At 49.3% G+C, this 25256-nt stretch overlaps 9 protein-coding genes across 9 annotated transcripts; 6 read left to right on the forward strand and 3 right to left on the reverse strand.

The window, feature by feature from the left end:
• Positions 1-2670: 2670 nt before the first annotated feature.
• CLUP02_00594 (uncharacterized protein) lies at positions 2671-3603 on the reverse strand (the record flags this gene model as incomplete). The annotated part of the gene is made up of 3 exons (XM_049279641.1): positions 2671-2733; positions 2821-3268; positions 3350-3603. The coding sequence occupies 3 exons, from the start codon at positions 3601-3603 to the stop codon at positions 2671-2673; spliced, it is 765 nt and encodes a 254-aa protein (XP_049135598.1).
• Positions 3604-5706: 2103 nt separating this feature from the next.
• CLUP02_00595 (NPP1 domain-containing protein) lies at positions 5707-6701 on the forward strand (the record flags this gene model as incomplete). The annotated part of the gene is made up of 2 exons (XM_049279642.1): positions 5707-5954; positions 6041-6701. 2 exons carry the CDS (start codon positions 5707-5709, stop codon positions 6699-6701), a joined length of 909 nt encoding a protein of 302 aa, XP_049135599.1.
• A 696-nt stretch (positions 6702-7397) lies between these two features.
• Positions 7398-8359, reverse strand: CLUP02_00596 (necrosis inducing protein; the record flags this gene model as incomplete). The annotated part of the gene is made up of 2 exons (XM_049279643.1): positions 7398-8043; positions 8112-8359. 2 exons carry the CDS (start codon positions 8357-8359, stop codon positions 7398-7400), a joined length of 894 nt encoding a protein of 297 aa, XP_049135600.1.
• Positions 8360-9053: 694 nt separating this feature from the next.
• CLUP02_00597 (uncharacterized protein) lies at positions 9054-9602 on the forward strand (the record flags this gene model as incomplete). Its single annotated transcript, XM_049279644.1, has 1 exon — positions 9054-9602. The coding sequence occupies one exon, from the start codon at positions 9054-9056 to the stop codon at positions 9600-9602; it is 549 nt and encodes a 182-aa protein (XP_049135601.1).
• A 1767-nt stretch (positions 9603-11369) lies between these two features.
• On the forward strand, positions 11370-13086 carry CLUP02_00598 (NPP1 domain-containing protein; the record flags this gene model as incomplete). Its single annotated transcript, XM_049279645.1, has 2 exons — positions 11370-12451; positions 12513-13086. The coding sequence occupies 2 exons, from the start codon at positions 11370-11372 to the stop codon at positions 13084-13086; spliced, it is 1656 nt and encodes a 551-aa protein (XP_049135602.1).
• Positions 13087-14881: 1795 nt separating this feature from the next.
• Positions 14882-16035, forward strand: CLUP02_00599 (phytanoyl-CoA hydroxylase; the record flags this gene model as incomplete). Its single annotated transcript, XM_049279646.1, has 3 exons — positions 14882-15781; positions 15843-15935; positions 15997-16035. 3 exons carry the CDS (start codon positions 14882-14884, stop codon positions 16033-16035), a joined length of 1032 nt encoding a protein of 343 aa, XP_049135603.1.
• A 123-nt stretch (positions 16036-16158) lies between these two features.
• Positions 16159-18492, reverse strand: CLUP02_00600 (uncharacterized protein; the record flags this gene model as incomplete). The annotated part of the gene is made up of 5 exons (XM_049279647.1): positions 16159-16307; positions 16364-16460; positions 16510-17430; positions 17497-18092; positions 18291-18492. The coding sequence occupies 5 exons, from the start codon at positions 18490-18492 to the stop codon at positions 16159-16161; spliced, it is 1965 nt and encodes a 654-aa protein (XP_049135604.1).
• A 435-nt stretch (positions 18493-18927) lies between these two features.
• On the forward strand, positions 18928-19378 carry CLUP02_00601 (uncharacterized protein; the record flags this gene model as incomplete). The annotated part of the gene is made up of 2 exons (XM_049279648.1): positions 18928-19023; positions 19106-19378. The coding sequence occupies 2 exons, from the start codon at positions 18928-18930 to the stop codon at positions 19376-19378; spliced, it is 369 nt and encodes a 122-aa protein (XP_049135605.1).
• Positions 19379-22853: 3475 nt separating this feature from the next.
• On the forward strand, positions 22854-24808 carry CLUP02_00602 (ZIP Zinc transporter; the record flags this gene model as incomplete). The annotated part of the gene is made up of 3 exons (XM_049279649.1): positions 22854-23103; positions 23338-23538; positions 23730-24808. 3 exons carry the CDS (start codon positions 22854-22856, stop codon positions 24806-24808), a joined length of 1530 nt encoding a protein of 509 aa, XP_049135606.1.
• Between the last annotated feature and the right edge of the window lie 448 nt (positions 24809-25256).

The following is a 25256-nucleotide window of genomic DNA, read 5'->3' on the forward strand; positions in this document are numbered from 1 at the left end:
TATAATAATCATAAAATATTATTAGGGTTTTTTATAAGATCTTATATTTCCCCTTAGAGTATAATTTCTTTTTTAGGAAGATCTTTTTAAGGTCTATGAATTGCTTCGTATTTACTACTAGATTTTTAGTATTTATATACGATCTTTACGTTACTGCGTACTATTAATAACTTTGGGTCGTTTACCTCTTTTTTTATTAGCCGATTAGTACTAAATTTCGTATTAATAGCGGTAACGAGTTATAGATCGAAATAAGTAGAATTGTTAATTATCGTACTTTTAGTACTATATTTTGCCCCGGTATATCTTTTTGCGATAATAGATTTCCGTTAGTAATTATAAGGAGGAAATCTGGGTCGTTTACCCTTTTTCTAAATTTATAAAAGTAATTATACGCTCTATCGACCTATACCTAGTTTTATAGTACGAATTCTTTTTTTATAATTATTACTATTAGTATTTTATATAGCTCTTATAATTATAGTTACGCTAGTAATACCCCTCGCCCGTAGAGGAATTTATTAACTACTTTTACGATTCTTAGGCTTATGCTCGCAAAATATTTATCTAGCTAGTGGCTAAGGTCGTTTACGATTTTATAAAATAGGGGTTGCCCCTATAGCCCCTTTTTTTTATAGACCTTAGTTAAATAAATTAATACTACGTTAATTTACTTACCGTTAAGCTAATCCGCGATTTTATATATTTACGTCCCCTAATAGTCCAGGTTAATATTTACTTATTTATAAGGGATTAGGATTCTATTTAGGATCGGGTTTTATCTTTCTTTTTTTTACCCTGACTTACTAAGGGTCGTGCTCTAGCTTATGCCCGTATTAGTAGTTACTAACGTGTTTAATTTTAACGGGGATATATTTAATCCGCGCGCTAGTTATAATAAATTCGTACTTTTGCTACCTAACGAATTTATCGGGGTTTAGGAGATTCCCGCTTCTTTTTACTATCTCGCTAGTACTCTTATTTTTATTATTTTTAATAATTATTATTACCCTTTTAGATCGCTAATTATCGTACTTATTAGGATCTTTTTTTTTATTTAGTATAAAAGGGTAGGTTTTAGTAGTTTTTTTTAATAATAGTAGTAATAGACGTTTATATTACTATAAGAAGATATAGTAATTATCCCGGGATCTTTACTAGTTATTACTATCCCGTATATTTCTAACTTCTTAAGCCTCGTGCTCTTTATAATTTTTAAATAGCTTTTTTAGTTAATTTTTTAAAATTAGTAATCTCGCGCTAGGAGCTAATATAAAAAAGAAGCCCTTTAGTAGCCTTCTAAAGGATTCTTTTTTTTTTCCCCTTAGATCCTCGTCTTTTTAGCCTTTTTTTAGGCTAATAGTGACTTTAGCGGGAGGTCGTAGGACTACTTTAGGGTAGTTACCTTTTTTTTAAGTTAATATTCGAGATCTGTAATATTCTTAACTCGATATTATTAGGACTTCTAAATCCCCTCCTCCTTTATTAAACCGTCCCTTATACTATATTCCTAAGTAATACCTAGGGGGGTAGTTAAGGGAGCTATAAAGAGGTCGTTTAGATCGCGGGCTTAAGGTCGTACCCGTAAGATCTTTATAATAATAGACTTTCTTATATACCATAGATCTTTTAGCTTAATAACTCTTATAAAGTTACTTTCGCTACTAAGTAAGAATATTTACGTTTAAAAATCCCCTTTTTCAATCGCGCGGTGCTTTTTTATATTATATTTTTATTAATTTAACTAGTTAATTTCTAATCGCGGGCCGGCTATAGAAAAGTTATTTAATAGAAAAGCTACTCGGGGCGACGGTAAAAGGCTAATTACTTAAGCGGTTCTATTACTTAACGTAGTTTAACGTAATAAACGTCGACTTCTCGTAAGTAGTAAAGGGCTACGATTACTTAATTCCGTACGGTATTTAAGAATCGCCTCCTTTTTCGTTTACTTTTATAAGGTTAATTAGTACGAATCTCCTATCCCGTGCGGTATTAAGAGGTCGTCTCTTTTATATAGCAAGATACCTTACTAATTTATAATAATAGAATTTAATTACTAATTAGTATTAGTATCCCTATTATAAGGTAGTTAGTTCGAACTATAGTTAACGAAGAGATTAATTAAACTATATAAATATCTGCGTAGTAGGTGTAAAAAGGAGGTTCTAACCGTAGGTTAGGCTGGCTATGATAATTATAAATAGGGCCCCTAATTGGCCCCTGCGCAGTCGGCTGTATGCCGCGGTCGAATTGGACTTCTAATCCGACAACGAGGCCAATGCCTGGACCGGTAACTCCGTGTCGCTGTTTGATGGCGACGGCGGGCTGACAGACCTCGGTGCTTTGTACCTCGGTGGAGACGAACGAGGGTTCGAAAAGGGCCAGAAGGGCGAAGGCAACTTTGCCGGCTCGCTGTCTCCAACAAGGGTGCTGCTTTGGACGACTATTCTTGCCGGTGTCGCGACGTTATGGTAGACGTTTTCAGGATCAACAAACGTCGAGCAGAATATTTTGCTTGATTGACGTTATGTACGAGGACATGTTTACGATTCTTCTTTGCATCTACGTACAGATGAGTGTGCAGGTCACACAGACATATTACACTTATAGCGAGATTGATACCTATTTCATTAGATTTTTCAACTCATACAACAGACTAGGAACATACAATCAAGACATCCAATATGTGTAAAACTCAGGAGCAAACTCAAATTCTGAAACATACTCTGGAGACTGTAATTCTATCAACGAACATAACAGTGGTTCTCAATTAAGGCAATCGACAGTCTCTAACCCTCATCGAGGCAGCTCGTGTCGAACATGCTGCTGGTTAGATAGCTCGGGAGTGACCGCGTTGGCATAGCCCCAAACGAACTGTGAATTCGAACCACTAGTTTTTGACCCGTCGTTCTCAGTCATCTCTAACGTTTGCGTGGTATTCGCCGTCTTCTTCTTCTCGCGCGAAAGCATCACAGCTAGTGCTCCAGCAATAATCGTAAGAGGCACACCGACGCCAACGCCAATACCCGCCGCGGCGCCTGGAGAAATGCTGCCTTGGCGGTCTGTATCGCTGCCCACAGGGCACGTAATAGTGCTATCTCCAGTGGTCGATGTAGTTGCGGGACTGTCTCCGAGATCCGTGCTTGCCGCTTCGTTCAACATAATCTTGCCGGGAAGACTGACGGTGAAGTTGCCGGTCGCGCAATTCTGAAGGTTGCTGCAAGAGAATCGTGCGTTACCACAAGTCCAGACGCCGATATGCAGCGAACTGTCTATGAGGCATGATTCCATATATTAGCAATTATACTCATGAATGGGTTTGTCTAGTAGTTGTCGATCGAAGCCTCACTCACCGCCTCCAGGTATGTCGCTCTTGTCGCAGTACTTGGGACACCCGCTTGACTGGAAAGTATCGTCGGTGCAAGCCCCACGATACATAGTTAACGTCAAAGGTTCGAAGCAAAGACCGTTCGTCAGGCAATAATGGTCTTCGAAACAGCACGCGGCTGCTTCGGTGCCCGCGGCAACAGGGCAAGGTTTGACAACATCGTTCGGAACCCCATTAGGCCAGTAACAGGTTTGGCCAGTTGCTAAAGTTGCCATCAGGGAGATTATAAAATAGAATCTGAGTTCCATTTCGCTCGGAATATCAAATACTCAATGTACGCTGCGTGTAGTTCTAACACCTGTGAAAGGATGGGTTAAGCTTGACGACGAGATATCACCTCGACATAGGTATATATGAGAATTCTAAGACGTAGTGACGTTTGAGGAAACCGTTTCAAGCTTCTATGGCTCCTAGTTCCTCCCCGATCAATAATTCCTGTCGAGATCTGAAAGTTTGCGTGTATGGCCTGAGGTTCGGCGATCCCACATGTGTGTTGAACAGAAGCCTGGCACTTGCTGTATTAGAAGCGTCATGGACTAGCTGCGCCCCCTCTGACATGCATCATCCAGAAACTTGATCAATCATGAGCTTCTGGGTGTTTCTGAGTAAGCTCAAGTAACCCACTAGACTCGACTACTAATCCGCGTACAGTGATACGAGCTCAAAGTCAAGTGATAAGCTGCCCTCCTAGAATCCTCATTACTTGCCAAGATGTGAAGATCTGGGGAAGAGTGGTCGCCATTGCAGGTCATGGATTGCATGCTTAAGTAGGCAAAAATTGGTGCTTACCGTTTGGCCGTGCTTGGAAGGAATCCAAGAGTTTGGAGACAGAAGTTGGCCTTGATTTCATCCCAGTACGACTTGATACTAGGTGTCCTGTGCACATGAGCAACCCCAGATATTAGATGCATTTTCTTGCGTGTCAGTCACGTCGAGGAGTATAGGCTCAAGAATAGATCGTAGAAGATTTTGAAGGCTAGATATCTACGGTTAGTTGCAATCCGATCGGACGCAATGTTCATATGAACCTCGGTTACGGATACTCAGGGCACATAAGCCCAACATGGTCCAAGGCATGGAGAGTTGCGTCGACTCGGGCTACTATCCAATCAACAGCATCGAACACGGGTGAGAGAGCCTGCAATCCATGACTGTATTATTCCCGATGGAGCCACTCGAAGAAGATTTCCAGACATTGACACATTGTTCAATTTTTTGACTGGATTCGTATGCGAACGCTGGTAGAGAAGGTATATATAGGTAGCATGCTCCCGCCGGCACCGCCGGACTCGGCAACAACGCGCCCTTGGTAGACAGTGTTTGAAACAGCTGCGAACCGCAGTTGCGTGCTGCTGGAAAGCCTGTAGTTCGTTGTTGCGGCTTTACCTCATTAAAATCGGTTCCTTCTGACAGAACAAGGTTGACGCTACCAGAGCTTGGACGAACCACGGGAATTTCCTCGTGAATTCTAGCTTGCGGCACGGACAGTGTCCAAATTAGAGGCGGGCCACCCCGTGTGCCGAGAGTTCCACCATCAGGCGGCAATATCCGAATTCACGGAATGGTTTTGACGTATTCCACAGCCAAGACACTGCTGAAGCTTAATAAATAATCTCGAACTCAGTTGATCGTTCCTAGTCATGGACTATAGGACTTAGGACTTTGCCTTAGTCTAGCCAATTTAAGTCACGAATACTTAATTTGTACTGTGAGGGCTCAGTACCGGAATGTTTCCAAACGTAGGTTGCCTTTCGCCATCATATTTGTGGCTTAATCTCTGACAATGGATACTATATTGACATTGACCAAGTGGATATTGGAAGCCGAATGAAGAGTGATGGGGAAAACACAAGTAAGCCCTTGCACAGGATGCTTTTGCAAAGACTGAGAAACAAACGAGGCAATGGCCAAGACTAGAAGTATTAAACAAAGCAGTGAATTAGGACTGAGACTCTCGCGCTGAACGAACCAACACATCCTGGTCTCCTGATGGTGCGCGTACGGACAAATCCGATCTTGAGTCAGATGGGAGTCTGGAAGAGGGACATAATGGCACTTACCTAAGTCCTTCAAATTGCTCTCGAAATCGTAAGGCATCGCCTCGTTTTCCCCGGCGACAATTTATTTACAGTTTTGGTCTCGTTCCGCGGCCGCCCACCAACACATGCACCAGGTTATGAAGAAACATAGTGCGTCCCCGACGTGAAACTGCAAATAAAGTCTACATTGAGTAGCTGTCCCCCTTTGCTCTGAGACCTCTTCCATTGTCTACCCACACTCTTTTGCTGCTTGCTAACCGTCACTCCTTTGCCGCTATCATGTTGTTGAAATCTCTTAGCCCTCTTCTGGGCTGCCTCGCCGTCTCCCAGACCGTTTCTGCATCACTATTGCCCCGCGATGGCGATGACTCTGGTGGTCACCCGTGGATTAATCATGACGCCGTCGTTCCATTCACTCAGAAGCCTTCAGTTGTTGGTGGAAGCTTGGAACTTCGTTTCAACCCCTTCCTCTTCGTTTCGGGAGGTTGCGATCCTTACCCGGCGGTAGATGCCCAGGGCAACCTTGGGTAAGTAAACTTCCTTTGTTTTCAGTTACTCCTCTGGCATAGATTACTCTTTGAGGATGAAAACATGCTGATACGACGTGAACTAGCGCTGGTCTGAAGCCTACTGGTGGTGGTCGCAGTGGCTGCGGTGACGGTGGCTCGGCTCAAGTCTATGTCCGTCGTGGAGAGAGCCAGGGCCGGAAGGCAATTATCTACAGTTATTACATGCCCAAGGTCCGTTGGGCCAAGGGAAATAACAACGGTCACCGCCACTACTGGGCTAGTGTCGTTGTCTGGGTCAACCGCTTCGGCTGCGACGACAGCGACATCACGTCCATCTGGCCCGTCGGAATCTCCTACACCACTGACCACCTGAACTGGGGCTCGGCTTCTGCCGGAGAAGTCTCTTTCAGGTCCTCGGATGTTGGCATCGATATGGCTACACACCCCAAGATCCAAATTCACGACGAGGCAATCGCGCCCTTCACCGGCGCGGATGGTGATAAGCTTTTCGAGCGTACCCTCATCAGCTGGGATTCCCTCCCCGCGCTCGCAAAGCAGGCGTTGACGGACGTCAAGTACGAGAAGACCCAGGTTCCCTTCACGGACGAGCACTTCCAGGCTCAGATTGACGCTGCCTACCGTGATGGTTTCTATGCTGGTGTAAAGAAGGAGCCTGACTGCCCTTCAAATGATGTGCCTCCAGCCGATGACCCTCCTGTCACTACAACGGCCGCGGCTGCCGAGCCTACCGGCTTGGACAAATAATCAATGACTACCTAGTTTGGAAGAAGTGGTTCGGCTTTCGACAGTTGGGTTAGGCGGCAGTTCTTGGGTGAACGATCGGACGAAAGTCTATCTGTACTGATCTATTTACAATTCGTTCAACGGTTTGTCCATAGAGAACTTGAGAAGGCCATCCGATACTTAGACGAGGAATAATAAGTCTTAATTTCCGAACTATTTCACCACATGAGAGCCTAGATACATGATAACATCTACTTCAAGTGTCCACTGTACAGTTCTAAAACTCTTCGGAGCAGGCTAGATAGTGTCGCAGCTCTTGATGGACGTTTCTAAAAGCTCAATTCGAGATTATCAGCATGATCTACAGATTTCTTTAGCCCCAGTCATTATATGTACTGCGTATCCCAGACTGTCTCCTGAACGTTATAGCACAGCGACGTTGAGCGTTCGGATCGGAACATCTCAGTTGAGGCGTCATATTTACGTGCCCCTTCGATGGGAACAAATTGTTCATCTTGTGATATGGCAATTAACAAACGTGACTTAACCGCAAAATTTGACAAACATCTATTTTACTTCGGAGTAGATAACCCCCTAATTTTGCCTTTATAGACCTGAACTAAGCACATCCGCCTGATGTTTATGTGATACTGGTCACTATCCACCGTGAATACAATTGGTAAGTTTTCGCCGATCTGCCTACTGATTTGAGTTCTATTAGATATCTGACGGCAGAGGCTTGTGCGAAGCGGTGGGCGCCGGTGGGGCCTTGGAGGGCATCGGGCCAGCCGGCTCCGGATCAGTGGGGTCACCTCCATCCTCATCGCCGTCGCCGCCCGGAAGATCGGCATAGAAACCCTCATCGAATGCCTTGTTCAAGTTATCGCCAAAGTTCTTGTCGATAAAGGGGACCGAGGTGTGCTCGAAAATGGCACCGTCTAGCTGCTTCTGCGCAGGCTCCGGGAGCATATCCCAGTCGATGATTGGGAGGTTGAGGGTGTTTTCCATGTTCTCGGTGAGCGGGCCAACGATTTTCTTGCCCCAGTAAGCCACGAGCGGATGCGTGGGTCTGCCCACCAGGCTAGCGCCCGACGACCACTTCGTGGCGGGATATGAGCCAACGTCGTACACTCCATTGTCGGTTTGGTAGCTGATGCCCACGGGTTGCGCGGTGTTGACTTCGGCACCGTAAACCCATACCACGATGGATGCCCAGTAGTGACGATGCTCCTTGTTGACTTTGGGGACGTAGAAGGAGTACATGATTCCGGTGCGTTCTTTGACTGTGCCAGTTCTGACATAGAGCTGACCTTCACTAGACCCACAGTCACCATTTCCCTTGCCGGTAGGCTTGAGACCGGCACTTCATTTTAGTCAGTCTCAAAATCTTATAGCTAGTCACCATCAGAGACAGAGTAGATGTGCACATACCCGAGATAGCCTTCAGCATCTACGGCTGGGAAGGGAACACATCCTCCCAAAACTTTGATGAAGGGCTGAAAACGAAGTTGAAGTTCTCCCTTAGATCCAGAAGCAGCTTCAGCTGGGAGAGAGTGGATGTCGTCATGGTTCTTCCACTTGCCATCTACGGCCACGTCCTTTACTCGTGCTTGCAAGGTGGCCGAGAGGACACTCGGGACGCTGGCAAGCAGGAAAGTTGCAAAACTAATTAACTTCATTGTTTCGGTCGAGCTCGAGTTGTCGAAGAAGGTGGTAAATGACAACCAGTGTCCGCATTGGCTATTATATATCTCTGGCCACCTGGCGGCGTCGTCCATGGGAGCAGGCGTCAAAAGGCTGCAGTCTCCGTGGAATAGATGGAATGAGGCTATCATCTCGTAATTCGAACACAATATTCCAGCGGCTAAATCAACGGAGAATCACGGTGAGAAAGCATAAAGAGTCGAGCCGTTAGGGATAGTATCCACTTTCAACGAATTGCCGTAACCTTAATATTACTACCCGTTGGAGAATGAGGCTTAGTTACCTAAGTGATCATCATGGTCTGTATACGCTAAACGTACCGACCTAGACGCCTCAAAAGAATTTTTCCCCATGCCTGGTAACTTACGAAGCATGATTGAAACATCTCGTGATTGTTTGAAAAACAGAAAAAGCAAAAACGGAAATTTGGACGGTCGCTCCGAAACTCGTTTGGGCACCTTGATAGTTCCACAAGGACACGAGTGAGAGACCTATTGGCTATAACAAGATCGGCGAATATCAGATTTTTTATCTACCTAATGGCCTCAAATCCAGGCAAATCCTCATGGTCTTTGGCTTGCTTAAAACTCCCAGACTCCCAAACTTTACGGATTCGAGGCTCCTGGTCGTATCCTCATCTCCAGCCTCTACTTCTTCAAACAATTCACAATGCGTTCTCTCTACTATTATCTCCTTCTGAGCCTTTCGCTTCTGGGAGTCTATGCCGGTATCTTGGAAGAGCACGGCTACACGGTTGAGGAATACCAAAATGGACTATACATCGTCACCAGTCCCCATTACTCCTGGGGAAACGCTCCGCTGGACAAGGTCAGAATCAACGTGGAAAAGAAAACCATGACCGTGTACTTAGCCTACAATGGCAAGGAAGAGGACCACGAGGACAAGTTGTACATGTCCCAAGTTCTCGCGGCTCTTTGCGATAAGGAGGGAATCGATCCCGACGATTTGTGGTGGGTCGTTATTGACGACGTCGAAAACGTCGCTACAAAGACAGCCATGGCCCAGTACCGCACCAAGTACGGCCTCCGTTTCAAAGACGAGATCAGCGTCAAACCCGATCAGGAAGCGGACTGGGCCATCTTCAACCAAACTCCTTTCTACCGAGCCGTATACCGCATGCTTCCTCGCAAGGGCATTGACCAGATTATTATCAAGAGGGAGAACGGTCAGACAAATATGTATCTCTCGGTTGAGTGATTGCCTAGAGTAAGTTCAATCGTTTTTGACACTATCATTGTCGGTGTGTGTGAGTTTGACTGATCGCGTGTAGCCAGTAATTTGACTTGGAGGACACGATGATGAGTTGGCTCCTTAGTGACTGGATGGGGTGGAAACAATGTGGTGCAAACCCAGAAGTTCGTCCCTGTGGTATCTGTAGCACTCGAACGTAGCTGTACAGCTTTTGAGCAAAAGAATACATACAACAACTTACTTGCCTCATCGAAGGAAACCAGGAGTAAAGGGGACTGGCTGTCTTACGACACAGAAGTAATGGTGAAACCTTCTGGCCGTGAGAGTGATGTTTTACACTCAGCCTCATGAAAGAACGTTGTCTCGAACGGGTTTTCACGTGACTTCTTGCTGGGTTTGACGATCGTTACGCCTAGTCAACCAACCCCATCGGTCCTTGAAAACAAGATGTTATGGGCCCCGTAGCAGACAAAGTCGGACTCGGTCTATCACTGATGTCACTGAAAACCTCCCAGCGGCTGCATAAGACCAGGAATAAGAGGGTGCGTCTACTGGTAGTCTCCGGCAGCTGAATTTTAAATCTTTTCTTGATTCGCTACGTTGTTTAGTTTTGCCATCTTACTTTGACAACTCGGCCAGGATTATGTGGCGTGGGCAGAATCTCAAGCTAATGATTTTTAGGCCTCGAAGGTGGGGTCATTGAGGATGGATGCAAAACATTAGGATGATATGAAAGGTATGCCGCCATTCAGAAAATTCGAATAAGTGGCATTCCCAGGCAGAATGAAGTGCATCGCACGACGTGGGCATACTATGCGCCTCAAGTTGTGATATCGGAGCAAACATCGGGGCAACTAGTTCATGCTTGGTAAATGAAGGGTCGCTACGAACCGGAAGGAGTGGGGTTGCAACTCGGCTAGCCAAACTCTCAATGAGTGACAATTAATATGGGCTTGAATTGAGTTGACCCAAACTAGCTTTGATTAAACGGTCTGTGAGGCTGATCAACTCGGTTTCTTCGGCCATTCCCGCCCCGCCTGAATTCTTGCAAATTACCTATCTTCTCCAACGTAGCCGGACTCACCGATACTCAACGGCCTGTGCTTCTATGAGTGGCACCTTCGTTCACCGCTGTGATAATCCGCAGGTGGAAAAGGCTCCGGATGGTGTTAGTCATTTCTTTCGAGTTTCCTAAGCCTAGTAATATACTGTGGCAGATTGCATCCGGACAAGCGTTAAAGTTGAGTTGCACTCAATGAGTGATCGGCGAGTTTTCAGGCGTTAATGTCGCTACATACACCTCTACTCGGGCTATGCATATTACTATCAAACACATGTGTCTATGGCAGGTCGGTAACGCCGCCTCTCGCATTTGTTCCTTTCCAATTACCTTACCCTATATCATATCATCGGCTTTTGGGGAATGTGGAGTTCCTGCCAAGGCACTATGTTCATGGCGTTGAGTGAGTAGAGCAAACTGAATCGGTCAATCATATTTCACCGAGAGTTTCTACAACTTTTCCATCCCACACTGTATTTGAGTTGAGTGTGCCTCCATCCTTACGAGATGCTAATCTTCAGTAAAACTGGCGCTGAAAGCCAATTTTATTGCAAGTAAGGCTATCAAGCTGACGGAAACTCCGTCATCGACACAAATGCCCGTCCTAGATATAAGGAATCATCCACGCAAAACGTGCCATGTATTGGACTAGCTATACTCCAGAGGACACTGCACTCCTTCTCAGTCCTCCAGTCACTCCTTAATTGCCCATCATGATCCGACACGCATTGACTTTGCTTCTGCTCTCGACGACCATTACTGGTCAGGTCACCTCTCCCGACAGTCCTTACAACCCCGAGTCGCAGGATGACGGCGATGCATTGGCAGAGAGGGCCGTCAGCCCTGGGATTAAACCTCTCCCAAGTGTGAAGCCGGCCCCGGGCTCGAAGCCAGCCCCGAGTGTCGTGCCTCCCCGAAATCAGACGTCATCTCACGTTCCATCGACGTTCTCCAAGTCGATCCGTATCACCACTTCCTCTCACTGGAGTAGCTATGCTCCTTCCTCTTCCCGGAAACCGACATGGAGCCCACTTCCTTCTTCTACCCGGAAGCCTAGTCAACTTCCTTCCTCAACATGGCATAGCAGTGCCCTGAAGCCGTCGTCCACGCCGGCCCCGATTCATGTGAGCAACGGAGAGACGGTTGCCGCAGCTGTCGGCGCGGTTATTATCGGAGGAATCCTGGGTGGCTTTGTCATGGCGCCCTCTGGTGCGCTTCTGCCCATCGCGGCGGGACAGACTGCGGTGTTGTCGGCAGCGGCCGGCTCCGGGGCCGCCGGGTCGATGCCCGAATTCGAACTGGATCCCGTCGAAGACAAGCCTGATCTGCCCGAGTCTGTCCCGGAGGTCAAGCCCACCCAGCAGAAGCCCACTGAGAAGCCCACCGAGAAGCCTGCGACGCCCACGCAGGTCCCCACTCCCTCTCAGTCTTATGACCCGGAGACTGCATCTGAGACCTACGACCCATGGACTTCTTCCGCACCGTGGTCATCCTCGGCTCCCCCATCAGAGTTTCCTTCCTCAACGAGCGCACCCTTCTCCTGGACCTCATCGGAGCCTGCCTCCTCTCTTGTGACCACCTCATCTGTGTGGAGCACTACCATCGCCACTTCGACTTCTTCAGCCGCTCCGACTAGCACTGCACTCAACTGGATCGACCACGACAAGGTCGCCGCCTTGAACGAGGCAACGTCTCTGGGATTGGAGGGCCAACTTCAGCTCCGGTTCAACCCTGAGCTGTTCGTTTCTGGAGGTTGTGATCCCTATCCGGCTGTTGACGCCTTTGGAAGTCTCGGGTAAGCCAACAAACATCTTGAAACAACATAAAAGATAGCATGAGCTAATCATCATTTGCAGAGCTGGTTTGAGACCTACCGGTGGCGGACGAAGCGGATGCGGCAACGGCGGAACCGGACAGGTCTACGTCCGCCGCGGAAGCAGTCAAGGCCGTACCGCCATTATGTACTCATACTACTTCCCCAAGGTTCGCTGGGCCAAGGGCAACGACAACGGCCACACTCACTACTGGGCCAGTATCGTCGTCTGGGTCAACCGCTGGGGCTGCGAGGGCGACACGGACGTATCGGCCGTCTTCCCCGTTGGCGTGTCGTTCACCAGGGATCACACGCTATGGGATACTGCACAGACTGGCGACATCTCCTACTTAGAGTCGACGCACCCCAAGATGCAGATTCACGACAACGCCATGTCGCCTTTCACGGGCGCTGATGGTGACAAAGTCTTTGAGCGCACTCTCGTGGCTTGGGATGCCCTTCCTGACGCGGCTGAGCGCGCGCTGTCTCTTGTTGAGTATGAGAAGACCCAGGTGCCGTTCATTGACGCCAACTTCCAGACCTATCTCGATGCTGCGTATAAGGAGAGCTTCTACGGCGCCTTGACTGATCAGCAGGGCTGCGGCGGCACCAACTAGGTGAAGTGAGCCTTAGTATTCGGATATCGTGGAAGCTGAAGCTTTGGATGCGAAGTACGCATATAAGAGTAGCTGAATAGATTGATACTACGAATTAATCACCAACTCTAATCAACTTGCGTTGAGAGTCACGTGCATGTCAGGTTACAATTTGGAGTCTCTCACACTACTTTTACGTTCAAAAACACCCAGGATATTCAACCTCACCAACCGGATCAAATACCGCACGCGAGGGCCCGACCATTTGATGAATAAACGACTCGGAATGGCTGGAAGACAGGACGACATTCCGAGACCGTCAGCCTGCCTCGGGCACGTCACTGAACTCTTCATTCCGCCGGCGAGATCTTGCCTATTTCAAGCGAGGTTCCCCATGCTTCAAATCCCGGGGATCCCACTTGGACCGAACCATTGGAGACAGCTATCCATTCTAAACACCCTCTTGACCCTCCATCTTGCCAGGTCTGCCACAAAACTGCGAAACACAGCCCATCCAATGCTATCTTGGTCGCTAATCTGGCAGAGCCCGCGTTCCGGCTGTGCGTAACAGGCAAGGTGGAGCAGTGACAACGTCAAGCGCGGGCCGGATTTGCTTCGAAACTGCACGAAATGCGGGGAAAGATGGGAAAGATGGGGATGAGGGTTGGCCAGCGTTCCCGCCGGTCAAGCCTGATTCGGTAATTTTTCGCCGGCTAGTTGCCTTATGGGTTTTCCGCGGGTTATATTCCCTTTCACGAGATGCTCGTGGATACGTGAGGACGCCACTCTTGGGCGACGAAATTCCCCAATGAGGGACCTGGAGATGTAGATGACGGAGGGTATATAAGGGGATTCAGAACTCTTGAGCGATGACTGCGATCCTGCGAGTTTGTCTTCATGTCTCTTTCACTTTCTCAAAGTGCTGTATCCTGATCACGAACACTCTATATTTTAACCCGCCCGTATTATAGACGCCATAACTAAGACCCCACCCCATACGACGGATCACCCCCTACGATAGATCACCTAATTTAGTATAATTCAGTTAAAAACCACTAATTCTACCTACTTTATTTTATAATATTAAAAGTATATAAAAAATACTTTTAGATATATAATATATGGTTTTCTTACTAAGATAAATTTTATAAATTATAATCTATTATAATTATTAAGATATTATTAAATAAAATATAACATTTTTTACTATATAAAAATACGATTTCTAACTTTATGAAAAATAAATAAAGCTAAGTATTTTAAAAGACTATAATTTTCTAAATATTTTTCTAAGCTTAAATATACTATTTTTAGTATTATACTAATTATATAAGCTTAGGAAATTTAAGTTTTTATAAATACTACTTATTATAATATAACTTAATATTTCTATATAATAATACTTATATTACTAATAAAAAACTATTTATATAAGTTCAATTTAAATCTCTTAAAAATAATCGACTTTAAAATTTTATTTTTTCTAATAAATAAAAGAGTTATATAATAAAGTATAATGTTAGTATTTATATAGAAATTACTAGTAAATACTAATATTTAGAAGCATATTTTAAACCTAATATTATTATATAATATAATATAAAATGATTTTTTCTAAATATTTTTCCATACTAATTATATTTTTTTATAGCTTGTGTATTTTTTAAAATATTTAATTTTCAATTATTTATATATATATAGAATAGCGGTTTTGGCTGAATCTGGCCGAATTGGGTGATCTGTCGTAGGGGGTGATCCGTCGTGTGGGGTGGGGTCTTAGTACTTATCTCTGTTGAAACTCTCTCGAATCTTCACAATGCCTCACGCTGAATCACCTACGCCTGATGCCCCTCCTACCATCAATGGTGTCCAACTCCACGTCAACGACGACCTCCTCTCCGCCAACGAAGTCGAACCCCTCATTCAATCCCACCTCACAGAAGACTTCGATGTTCTCCGCCAACGGTACCGTCAACACGGCTACCTTCTCATCAAGGGCCTCATCCCCCGCGAAGACGTGCTCTCCGCACGCGAATCATACTTCAACTCCCTCGCCCCTTCAGGCGTGATCAAGCCCGGCACGTCTCCGCGAGAAGGCATCTTCGACGACGCAAAGTCAGCCGCAGATTACCCAGGCATAGGCGCCGGCAGCGTCAAGAACGCGGCGCCGGGCGAGACAGACCGCTCCGAGATCTTCACCGAGGCGGCGCTCAAGGCGCACACCGAGGATTGGTATGCCGGCTCCGAGGACGGCTCAGTCCGGGGCTTCTGCAACCACCCGGTCCTGCGCAACTTCGTCGCCGAGTTCACGGGCTGGGGTGACGAAAACACCCTAACCGTAAAGCGCACGCTCCTCCGCAACAACACCCCAGGCAACAAGGCCATTGGCGTGCACTATGACCAGTCCTTCATGCGCTACGGCGAGCCGACGTCCGTGACGGCATGGGTGCCGATCGGAGACGTCCGGCTCGAGGGCGGCGGGTTGATTTACATGCAGGACGGCGAGAAGCTTGGCGAAGAGATTGAAAACGAGTTTACAACGAAGGCAAAGGCAGCCGGGATGAGCGATGAGGAGACAAAAAATGCGTTCAATGCGAATATGATGAGCACGGGATTCTTGTGTGATGGGCCGGCGGACTTTGGACGGCGGTATGGGAAGAAGTGGCTGGTGAGCGCGTACGAGGCCGGCGATGTTGTCTTCCATTCGGCACACATGGTATGTTTCTTCCGCATTTGCATCAGGAAGTATGTTTGCAGATTGCTGACTGCGACACTAGATTCATGCTTCGACCAAGAATTACGACCCTGAGGGGCGCATCCGACTTGGAACGGATCTGCGCTTTGTCGACAAGCGCCGCCCATGGGATACTGTAAGTCATGTTCTGCCTGCTTGCGATGCCTTACTTTAAGAACGTCTCTAATAAACAGCAGCGTTGGGATAAGCATTACAGCTTCAACGATGGCGTCTGATCCGACGAGGTCCGTTGCGCGTGACACCGAGAACGTTCCGACGTACGCATCTACGATGCAAAAATGTGTGAAGAGAAGAGATAGAGTCGACAATGACCATGACACATAGCCAGTGAAATTGAATCATCTTGATTGAAAGCTATCAAGTTGTGACCATTGCTCCTTCAAAGTCTTTACCAACGCCCCTGTCTTCCATTGGACGATGGTCCTTACTTGTGCGAGATACTTGATTGTATGTTCTCGTTCGAGGGGATGTCTTATCAAATGGCCGCCTGAGAGAAGTTTTAGGGTCACGGGGCTAGCAGGTATATCGTATCGATTGACTTACACAGAGACAGCATGTGTGCGGGCAAGTAGTATGCGTTGACAGCCTCATTTGACCGGGCCAAGCCCATGAGCATACATAAATAGAACGTGATTTCACGCTGTGTGATGTTTAGTCGAGTGCATGCGTTTCATTCGACTGCAACTCACCTCGCTGTCCATCCTCTTCTTCGTTCCCTCAAATCCTGCTGTCGGATTTGAGCTGTTGTAATCCTGGAAGGAAAATATCGCTTTCGAAGCGTAGTAGTACCCGAGTGCAACGGTGCCTGCATGGGCCTTGCTGTCAGTGACTCTCCTACTCCATAAAGTCAAGAGGAACAGAGCAGCGTTTGTTATGTGAAGGTTCATACCTGGATCTGCGGCCATCCACAGGGTCGGGAACGGTCTTCCTTTGGCCACATCCGCCCGTTCATAGAAAAGGGGCTGAAAAGATAGTGGCTTCTCTTTAAACCACACGTCGACGTCATTCTGCAACTCCTCCCAAGTCTCTGAGCTGCTTGTGCTGAATCCCGATCCGTCCTCCGGGAAGAAGAGTTTCAGCACTTTCGCAAACAGATAGACGATTCGGTTCGCGTGCGCTGTGTCGTCGTTGCTTCTGAACGTAGAAGACCTCTCAAAGTTTTCTAGGCAAATCTCGATTGGCGTCCTGCGAACTAGGAACACATAGAGTGCCTGTCGTAGGTGGACCCAGCTCGCGGCCTCAGCCAACCCGCCTTGCGTCACGAAACGGGCAATGGCGTCGTGATTGAGCAGGTTCCTCGTGCCTCGAAGGTGATGGTAGTGGGAGTCTGTCTCGTTGTCGTACTCTTCGTAGAGCCGCATGATCACGACAGCCGTCAGCAGAATCGAGTCCCATGTCTCTGGGGGTTGGGAGAAAGCTTCGATGAGCAGTTCGATGCAGCGATTGTGGTAGTACGTGCTCTCCAAGTCCGATTTTTCGCTTGTGTCGTCGTTCCCCTGCGTATCGAAACGACTGGCTAGTGCGAAGATGCCGTTGAGCAAGATTGGCTTGCGAAGGGCGAGACGGGGGACGTCAAGGGTGAAGGGGCGAGCATCGTGACACGCATCAATCTGGGATCATTAGATGCTGTTGTATCCTCGCCAAAAAGGACGGAAATGGTGTAAGAGAACACTCACTGAAGGCGCTATTCTCAAGATATACGTGCGAAACAAGAAGGCCTGGCGTCCGGTAAATCCGCAATGCTCGGGGTCCACGGGCTGAATACGGAATTCTGCATCCGAAATGAGACTCTCAGCACGCTCCGAGGCAATCTGGTATGAAGATCCGGCCTGCGTTGACGGCGAGTCCCCTAAGAGATATGAAATCTGGAGCTGTGGCTGGACCTCTCCAGATTGCCACTGTACGCTATCCGAAGTGGTGCCATCTCGCGCCGAGTCGAGATACCCGGGGCTTGATGTGAGGCTATCCCGGTGTTGTTGGCTTTCCTGCGGCGGCCCGCTGTTCAACACAAAGCCGATGGGCGCACTACCATCGCCGTGAGATCCATGTCCGGTGAATCGTTGTGCCGGGGCCTCGGCCCGGAACGCGTGCGTTGCCGGCGGTGAGTAGCCGAAGTTGAGCTGTCCTTCATATGGCGTCAAGCCGTGCGGGGATGGGTGAGATGTAAAGCTGTTACTTCTGTCGCCCGCTGTACGAACGGACTGGACGGCCGGTGATGAGGATGCCTCGGATGCTGCGTCGTCTACACGATTTACTTCGCTCTTGCGTCGGGCTGGACAGAGAGAGTAAGTTCCTGACCTGCATGGAGGGACTGAGTGATCGGCAAATGAACAAAAACGAAACGGGGTGCGAAAGACAAAAGCTGAAAAGGTCATCTCGGAGAGGAGGGGGCTGGCAGAAGACCCGGAGGGCCCGACGGGAAGGGTGGGCGCGGTAAAGCATCATCTGAGAAAGGAAGGTCAAGTCAAACCTCGGTGATCCGCCTTCTGAACTCTGTCCCCGGAGAGAGCTGCCTTTCTGGAGCTGCCCGGCGCATGCTTAAAGCGTAACGTCGTGTCAAAGTGACATTCGAGATCGGCCTCGAAGCAGGCGCCGCAACCCGTCGCGCCGGGTTGAACAACACATTTACGGTGACGCCGCCGGCAGGCGTCACAGCAGCGTCGGGGCTTCATGTACGGTCCCGGCCGCCGGAGGAGGGGACCGGAGCCTTATGTTTACTCGTATCCTCTCTCGCCCGCCGAGGTCTACGCAAAAGTCCGAGTGTCATCCGACTGTGAGCCCATCTGTTCGGGTATCTCCTAGGTGTATTGCGGTATGTGACTGTGCCCTTGTTTCCGTTGACGTTTCTCTCTGCCTTTACCTCGGAGAGTAATCAAATCGACTCTGAATGGGCCGTTGGCGGTGGGTTTGCTTGCCGGAATGGGAGCGGGGTGAGCAGACGACCGTACGATTTTGCGGGGTGGAATGAAGAGAGTTGAATCCCGCGGGATACATGGCCTTTTGAAGACATGGGGAGCGCTTGGTCGGGGCTCGGGATCGACGCTAGGCGGGGGATAAATTGCGGGGTGAGCCCCCCTTCAAGGGAAGAAGTGTTGGTTGTCGAAACCATGACTTGTTTTGTGTCACGTTATTCCCTTCGTCGCCCAATGGTCCTGTTGTTGAGCAGGGTATCCATATCAATCAGAGTCTCCCTAGTTCTTGGTGTAAGTCGGAGTAGGTTGGCCAAGTGAAGTTATCATCGTGAAACAGCCTCCGTTGATGTCGACGACCTGACGGAGAGAACAGCTCTGCAGCTGGGAGTTGCATCGAGTCATGTTCAACAGAAGGCCAACGAGAACCATTCAAGATTCAATACCGGCTGCTGGGAAGAGATACTATGGAGGTACTTATAAGGCCACCACGAAAGAGCTTTCCGAGAGTCCGGTCAGAATCCCGCCCGATCTCCGGCCAGGCCATAGGGCTCTGAGCCAGCGCCCGACAACAGGGCACCGGTCAAGACAATTTAGACCGCAATCGCCGCCGTTTACCTATATTAGGGAACTCATGTCGCTATCCTAAGTGTGACATCTCGATGAGGTCTATTTCTCCGATGGCTAATAGTGTCTATTAGGGACTTCAGCCGCCCACACTCAGCCCGTGACAAAACTAGAGCGACTTCTCAACTCATCATCCCTTTCGAGTGAGTCAGTTTCAGTAGGTCCTAGCCTAACCAAGATTCTCGTGCTATGCCCGGAAGGATAGATGTGGGACGTCCGGGGTATCTTTCTCGTCAAGGCACATCCACCCATCGCATTCGATGCGCTCTCTATCGCAAGCATACGTCAACAATCATAAACAGCTTCGTAGCGATTACTCGATACCAGAGGCCCTGCGCCGCCCTAAGTAGAATCACGGCGGCCTCAAACATAGTCCGGTGAACATCGGGGGATTCCGAACCTTAAGCCGAAGCCGACGCGATTCAAGTAGCCTAAGCATCTACCACAACATCGAGGCACAAGCTGTGGCATCGGCCGACAACTCATAGTCATTCAACTCACTCATTGCCTGCCAACATGATTGCGTTGATTCAAGGTGATATTGCGAACAGATATCAGCTGTCTCATTTTGCTACACGAAACACGGCCTACGACACTCAAGAGCTAGATCTATGATCTATCTGACCAGATCCATCGCCGATGATGGCAGAAGGTAACTAGACGAGATGTCTTTGATCATCGTAGGCATCGTGAAGAGGCACTAGCGTACCGTGAACGCACGCCTCAGTACAAGGAATTGAATTGTATTCAATTCGAAATCCGATGAGGGATGCTGGTAAAGTGATCATATCTCATTGCATCTGACATAAAGGTGAGTCGTAAGTTAACTGAGAGTATCGAGACATCTCATGCAAAAATCGATCCATGAAGTCTCTATACTCAATGACAATTCGATGAGCTCTATCTGGTGATGATGAATCATGGCAGATTCATAGACAACATGGTACCGAAGTGCAGAGCTCACCCCAACGAAACCTGGAGTCCAAGTAACCTTCATGGCCCTGGTGAGAGATGGTCATCGATTTCCTCAATATTCGATATCATCCTTTCAAGAGTAGCTCGGAAGACAAGTCCCTAATTGAGGTCAAAGTTTTGACTGAGTTGAGGTCTATGACAGAGCCGCCCGTCACAGTGAGATCTGGTGAGCATGCCATCAGGATGTCACCGGTGAAGGACAACTCACCTCACAATCCTTACTCAAAGTAGTGGTCGATCAACGGAACACCCTATATAACCTAGCTTCCAATGACTTGAATAATGTGCAAATGAACCGCTCGAGATAGCCCGTAAGGTTTGCAATTTCATCCCGCTTCTTGTTAATCTTCCTCAGCTCAGTTTCTAAAGGTTATCACGGTTCTCCCTGCCGCTTTGGCTCACACTCATGTGATCGGAAGGACATGACTAACGGAATGTCACTGATTGGTTAACCTTTGAGGGAGCACAGAGCTCTTATGTAATTTTCTGTCTGGGACCAAGCTAACCTTGATGAGAAGTGGCGTACTCTCAGTACGTACCTGATCTGAGAACCCAGCGGCCCAGATCTGGTTTTCGCTGCGATCTTTCCTGATTTCGAGATCATCCAGTGCTGTGTGTCTAAGCATTCCTTCGCCCAACTGCACGATCAAGAAGAGTGTCATTTCCAGCCCAACTTGATCCTCATGTCTTTGGCACCTTATGCCTCCTTCCTTGACGAAAAAAATTGCAGCTATCTGTATGGTAGCGGAAGAGGGCGAGACATCATTGCAGTTAACATCGAACCGGCGCCGGTCTCCGAGCATTCGGTCACGGGCAAGCACATGGCCCCATGACAAGACGGCTCTCGGATCCGAAGACTCGCGGCGACACGCAATTGACCCGGGTCAACTTGCTGGTTCTGCTCCATCTCCGGGTCCGATTGCCCTCTACTCGGATGAGTTTTGAGTCTCACTTGAAGCCACTCCGGCACCGGACACAGTTGTGTGACCTGTAGGCTGTAGCCCAAGGCCAAGACTCAAGGGCTGAAATTACACTACGTTGTAGAAACGGTGACCAGTGGCCAAGGTGCAGCCAAGAAGCCAGGGCCAAGTCAACTGACGCGTCTCTAACCTCGCACCGGGCGGTCTGAGGCCTGGGCACCTTTCAGGGCATGACACCTGGCCTCGTCACAGCGAGAGAAGCAGAGATTGCAGTCAAAGTCAAGACACGAAGTCGAACACACTCGAAGCAGCGGCCGACCGCAGCCACGGAGGAGAAGGAGTTGGATCTGACTTATCCGCTATCTGTCGCTGTCGGCTATCTCTAGTCCTGCGGCCTGAGCTTCGGAATAGAGCGGGAGCATTCAGCCCCATGGGGTAAGCGGGAACGCCCATCACTGGGTGGCAGGCAATGCGACTATGGGAAGAACCGGGTACTCTATATGCAGTGACGTTCTTTTCGCGGGGTCTAAGTGATGCGGGCAAACGGTTTGAGATTTGGGGGGAAAGGGGGGATATATGCATTGCCGGTAGTGGTGATGACTTGTTTATCCTCGGCGCGAAGAGGTTACGGAGAGGGTGTTAATGATTGGACTTTGGGTTGGTAGCGGTGATACGCAACGAGGTCACCAGCGTCAGCCAAGCCCACCACAAGTCACCTTGAGTGAAGGACTGAGAGGAGGGGATGAGAGTCATGATGAACAGACTACAGCAAGCCTGAGCAGTGTTCAAGTTAAACATCCGAAGTATCTGACCTATTGCCGTCTTCCGAGAGTCTCCAGTCAACATCGGTGTCCGAGTTTCGCGGTACGAAGATTGGGTTTACGGTTTACGCAGTACCTTACACTACGAGCATGAAGTGCAAAGTCCCACCGGCACAGTCCTCCGTCCGCCCAGGAGCCCCTCCTCGGCCCCGGCAGCCACGTTCAAACACGGCTTTCATTCTCATTAATCGCCTTGATGGAAGTAGGTACTTAGGGATTACAGAATGAGTGATGCTGAGGCTGAGACTGGCTGTGTGACTCGCTTCCGCATTTGGCCGAAGCAAGTTCCCGCCCCGCTGCCCTAAAAATTTCTAGATCCCGAAGACGGCACAGTTAGGGACAGCCAGTCGGGCCAGGTCTTTCAAGGTTCCTCTTCCCCCCTGAGGCTTGGGGCCCTGCTGCACCCGGCTCCCTCAAGGTTGCGAAGAGAACAGCGACTGGATGTCACTACTCATATGTAGTTGGGTGTGGAAGTACTTGACACCACAGCGAGCCCCCACCATTACCTCAAGGTACCCAAATTGACGACCTCGAGGTACTAAGGTACCTTGATCCCCAGTGACCTCCAAAGATTGACTCGTGTGATTCCATCTCCACCTCCTTATTCTCATAACTCCATCCTCTTACGATTCCAATCAAACTAGACACCACATCAAATCATACCAAATCGAGACCGACAGCAAGTAGACAGTAACGAAGACAAGTTCCAATCGACCCAACGAAAGGACTCCAGTTCCCCCCGTAGAAAGACAACCACAGCAAAAGGTCGTTCTCGCCCACGATGAACTGCCCTTCGCGCAACGACGACATCACGCTGGAGCATCCAGACTGGAACCAGAACCCGCCCTTCTTGTCTGCCGACCTCACCACCTGTGAGGATCTGAACGGCATTGCCAACGCCCGCGAGCAACGCAGGGCCCGGGGCGGCGCCGGCGATGGATCCGACGGCCGGGGTGACGACATGAATTACCAGACGTTGCCACGTCTGCAGCCCGATCGGAGGCTACGCGTTTCGGGAGGGTGGAAACACGGTGAGTCTTGAGTTCCTATGAAGAAATCCTGAACATTATTGTTCAACGACGTTGGGGGGTCTTACGAGTGCGATGATGCGGAGACTGGGACCAACAACATCAGTGTTTCCTCTCTCCCATTACTCACCTCACTCACCTCACTCACCACTCTCGGTGTGCATGCGGCATCGGCCGGCATCTTCAACGACATTTAACCACACACAACATTCTTAAACGCATACTAATTCTTCCCAGGTTTCCATCCCCGAAACAAAAAGGTGCATGGTGGTGATGACCATACACCTCTCCTTTGGGCCTCTGCGCCCGCCCGCTCCGCCCTCTGGGGCTGGGTGAGCTGGATCATGTCCGTCATTGGCTGCTCAGCCATCATCTCTGCCCTCAAGAGCCCCGAGGCTGTCGCGTCTTTCCTTGTCGCGACCAAAGAAACTACTCATTGTAAGTTGATCTTTCTTCGTCAAAGTCTCTCGAAAGACGGGGCCTCATCCACCCTTTGCGCACATGTATCAAGATACGAATCTCATTCCATCTCATCTCATCCCATTGCGCCTCATCTCACTTAGACTCCCCTTACTCCTTCTTATTCACCACCAATGCCTCAATACAATGTAAGCTGACAATATCCCAAGCCATCGCCAAGCGTCACGCCCACACCCACGACCACGATCGCATTACTGCTCGCTCAACCTGCCCGACCGGCGGCCTCGGCGACGAAGATGCCTACAACACGCCCCTCCACGTCGGCGCCCTCTTCATCATCCTCGCAACCTCCTTCCTCGCCTGCGCCTTCCCGCTCATTGCCAAGAGTATTCCCGCCATCCGAATCCCCCGCCCCTTCTTCTTCGCTGTCCGTCACTTCGGTACCGGCGTCCTCCTCGCCACCGCCTTCGTTCACCTCCTTCCGACGGCCTTCACCCTTCTCGGCAACCCATGCCTGAGCTCCTTCTGGGTCGAGGATTACCCCGCCATGCCGGGCGCCATCGCCCTGGCCGGCATCTTCCTCGTCACCATCATCGAGATGGTCTTCTCCCCTGCCCGCCAGATGTGCTGCCGACCCGATGATGCCGTACTCGCCCCGAACCAACCCGAGGCTGGCGATGAAACCGATCAGGGGCAGCAACAGCAGCGCGTTGAGAAGCGCGTCATCGTTGACGAGGAGAACCGCGCCGTGCAAGTCAACTCCAACGGCGGCATCGTCCTGACCCCCGCACAGCAGCACCAAAAGGACATCCTCCAGTGCATGATGCTCGAAGTCGGTATCCTCTTCCATTCCGTCTTCATCGGCATGACCCTCTCCGTCTCCGTCGGCCACGAGTTCGTCATCCTCCTCATCGCAATCGCCTTCCACCAGACTTTTGAAGGTCTCGCCCTCGGCTCCCGCATCGCAAACATTGACTGGCCCCAGGGCAGCCTCCAGCCCTGGATGATGGCCCTTGCTTACGGCTGTACCACGCCCATCGGCCAGGCCATCGGTCTCGCGACTCACCGACTCTACAGCCCGGACTCGGAGTTTGGCCTCATCCTCGTCGGCACCATGAATGCCATCTCCTCTGGGTTGCTCGTCTTTGCCGCATTGATTGAGCTTCTGGCTGAGGATTTCCTTTCCGACGAGAGCTGGCGTGTCCTGAGGGGCTCGAAGCGCGTCTGGGCTTGCGTGCTCGTCTTCTTTGGCGCCTTTGGCATGAGTCTTGTCGGGGCGTGGGCCTAGGTGGATCCCCCGAGGCTAAGGGGGGCAGTCTGGATCGATGGTGATGCCGGGTTCCTGCCTGGTGGTCTTCTGTTGGCTCGTCTGTGACCCTCTTGCACCTGGAAAGACGCGGTGAGGTGTCTGATTCAGAGTTAAGACGGCGACGCTGCGTAAGTGGATGGCGCGAGCCGACCCCTTACCTCGTTGCCTCGATACCAATTTTCCATTCAACAGCTGGGTTTGTGCTTATGTACAACAACCTCTGTCATTTATTTGTATGGATCTTGAAAACTGGTGTATCTCGTTCTTCGAAAGACTGCCGCTTGAAAGAGTTGTCGGTCAGAGTGCTTCGTTGTTTGCTTTACGTTTGGTTTCGTCTATGAAGCCGTCCGCTCGTTCAAAGCAGTATTAGTGCCATACGTTCCTTAGATTAAAGAAAATTTAGAAAATGATTTGTGGATAAGACTGT

The sequence above is a fragment of the Colletotrichum lupini genome, chromosome 1, assembly GCF_023278565.1.
Source record: "Colletotrichum lupini chromosome 1, complete sequence".
NCBI classification, from domain to species: Eukaryota; Fungi; Ascomycota; class Sordariomycetes; order Glomerellales; family Glomerellaceae; genus Colletotrichum; species Colletotrichum lupini.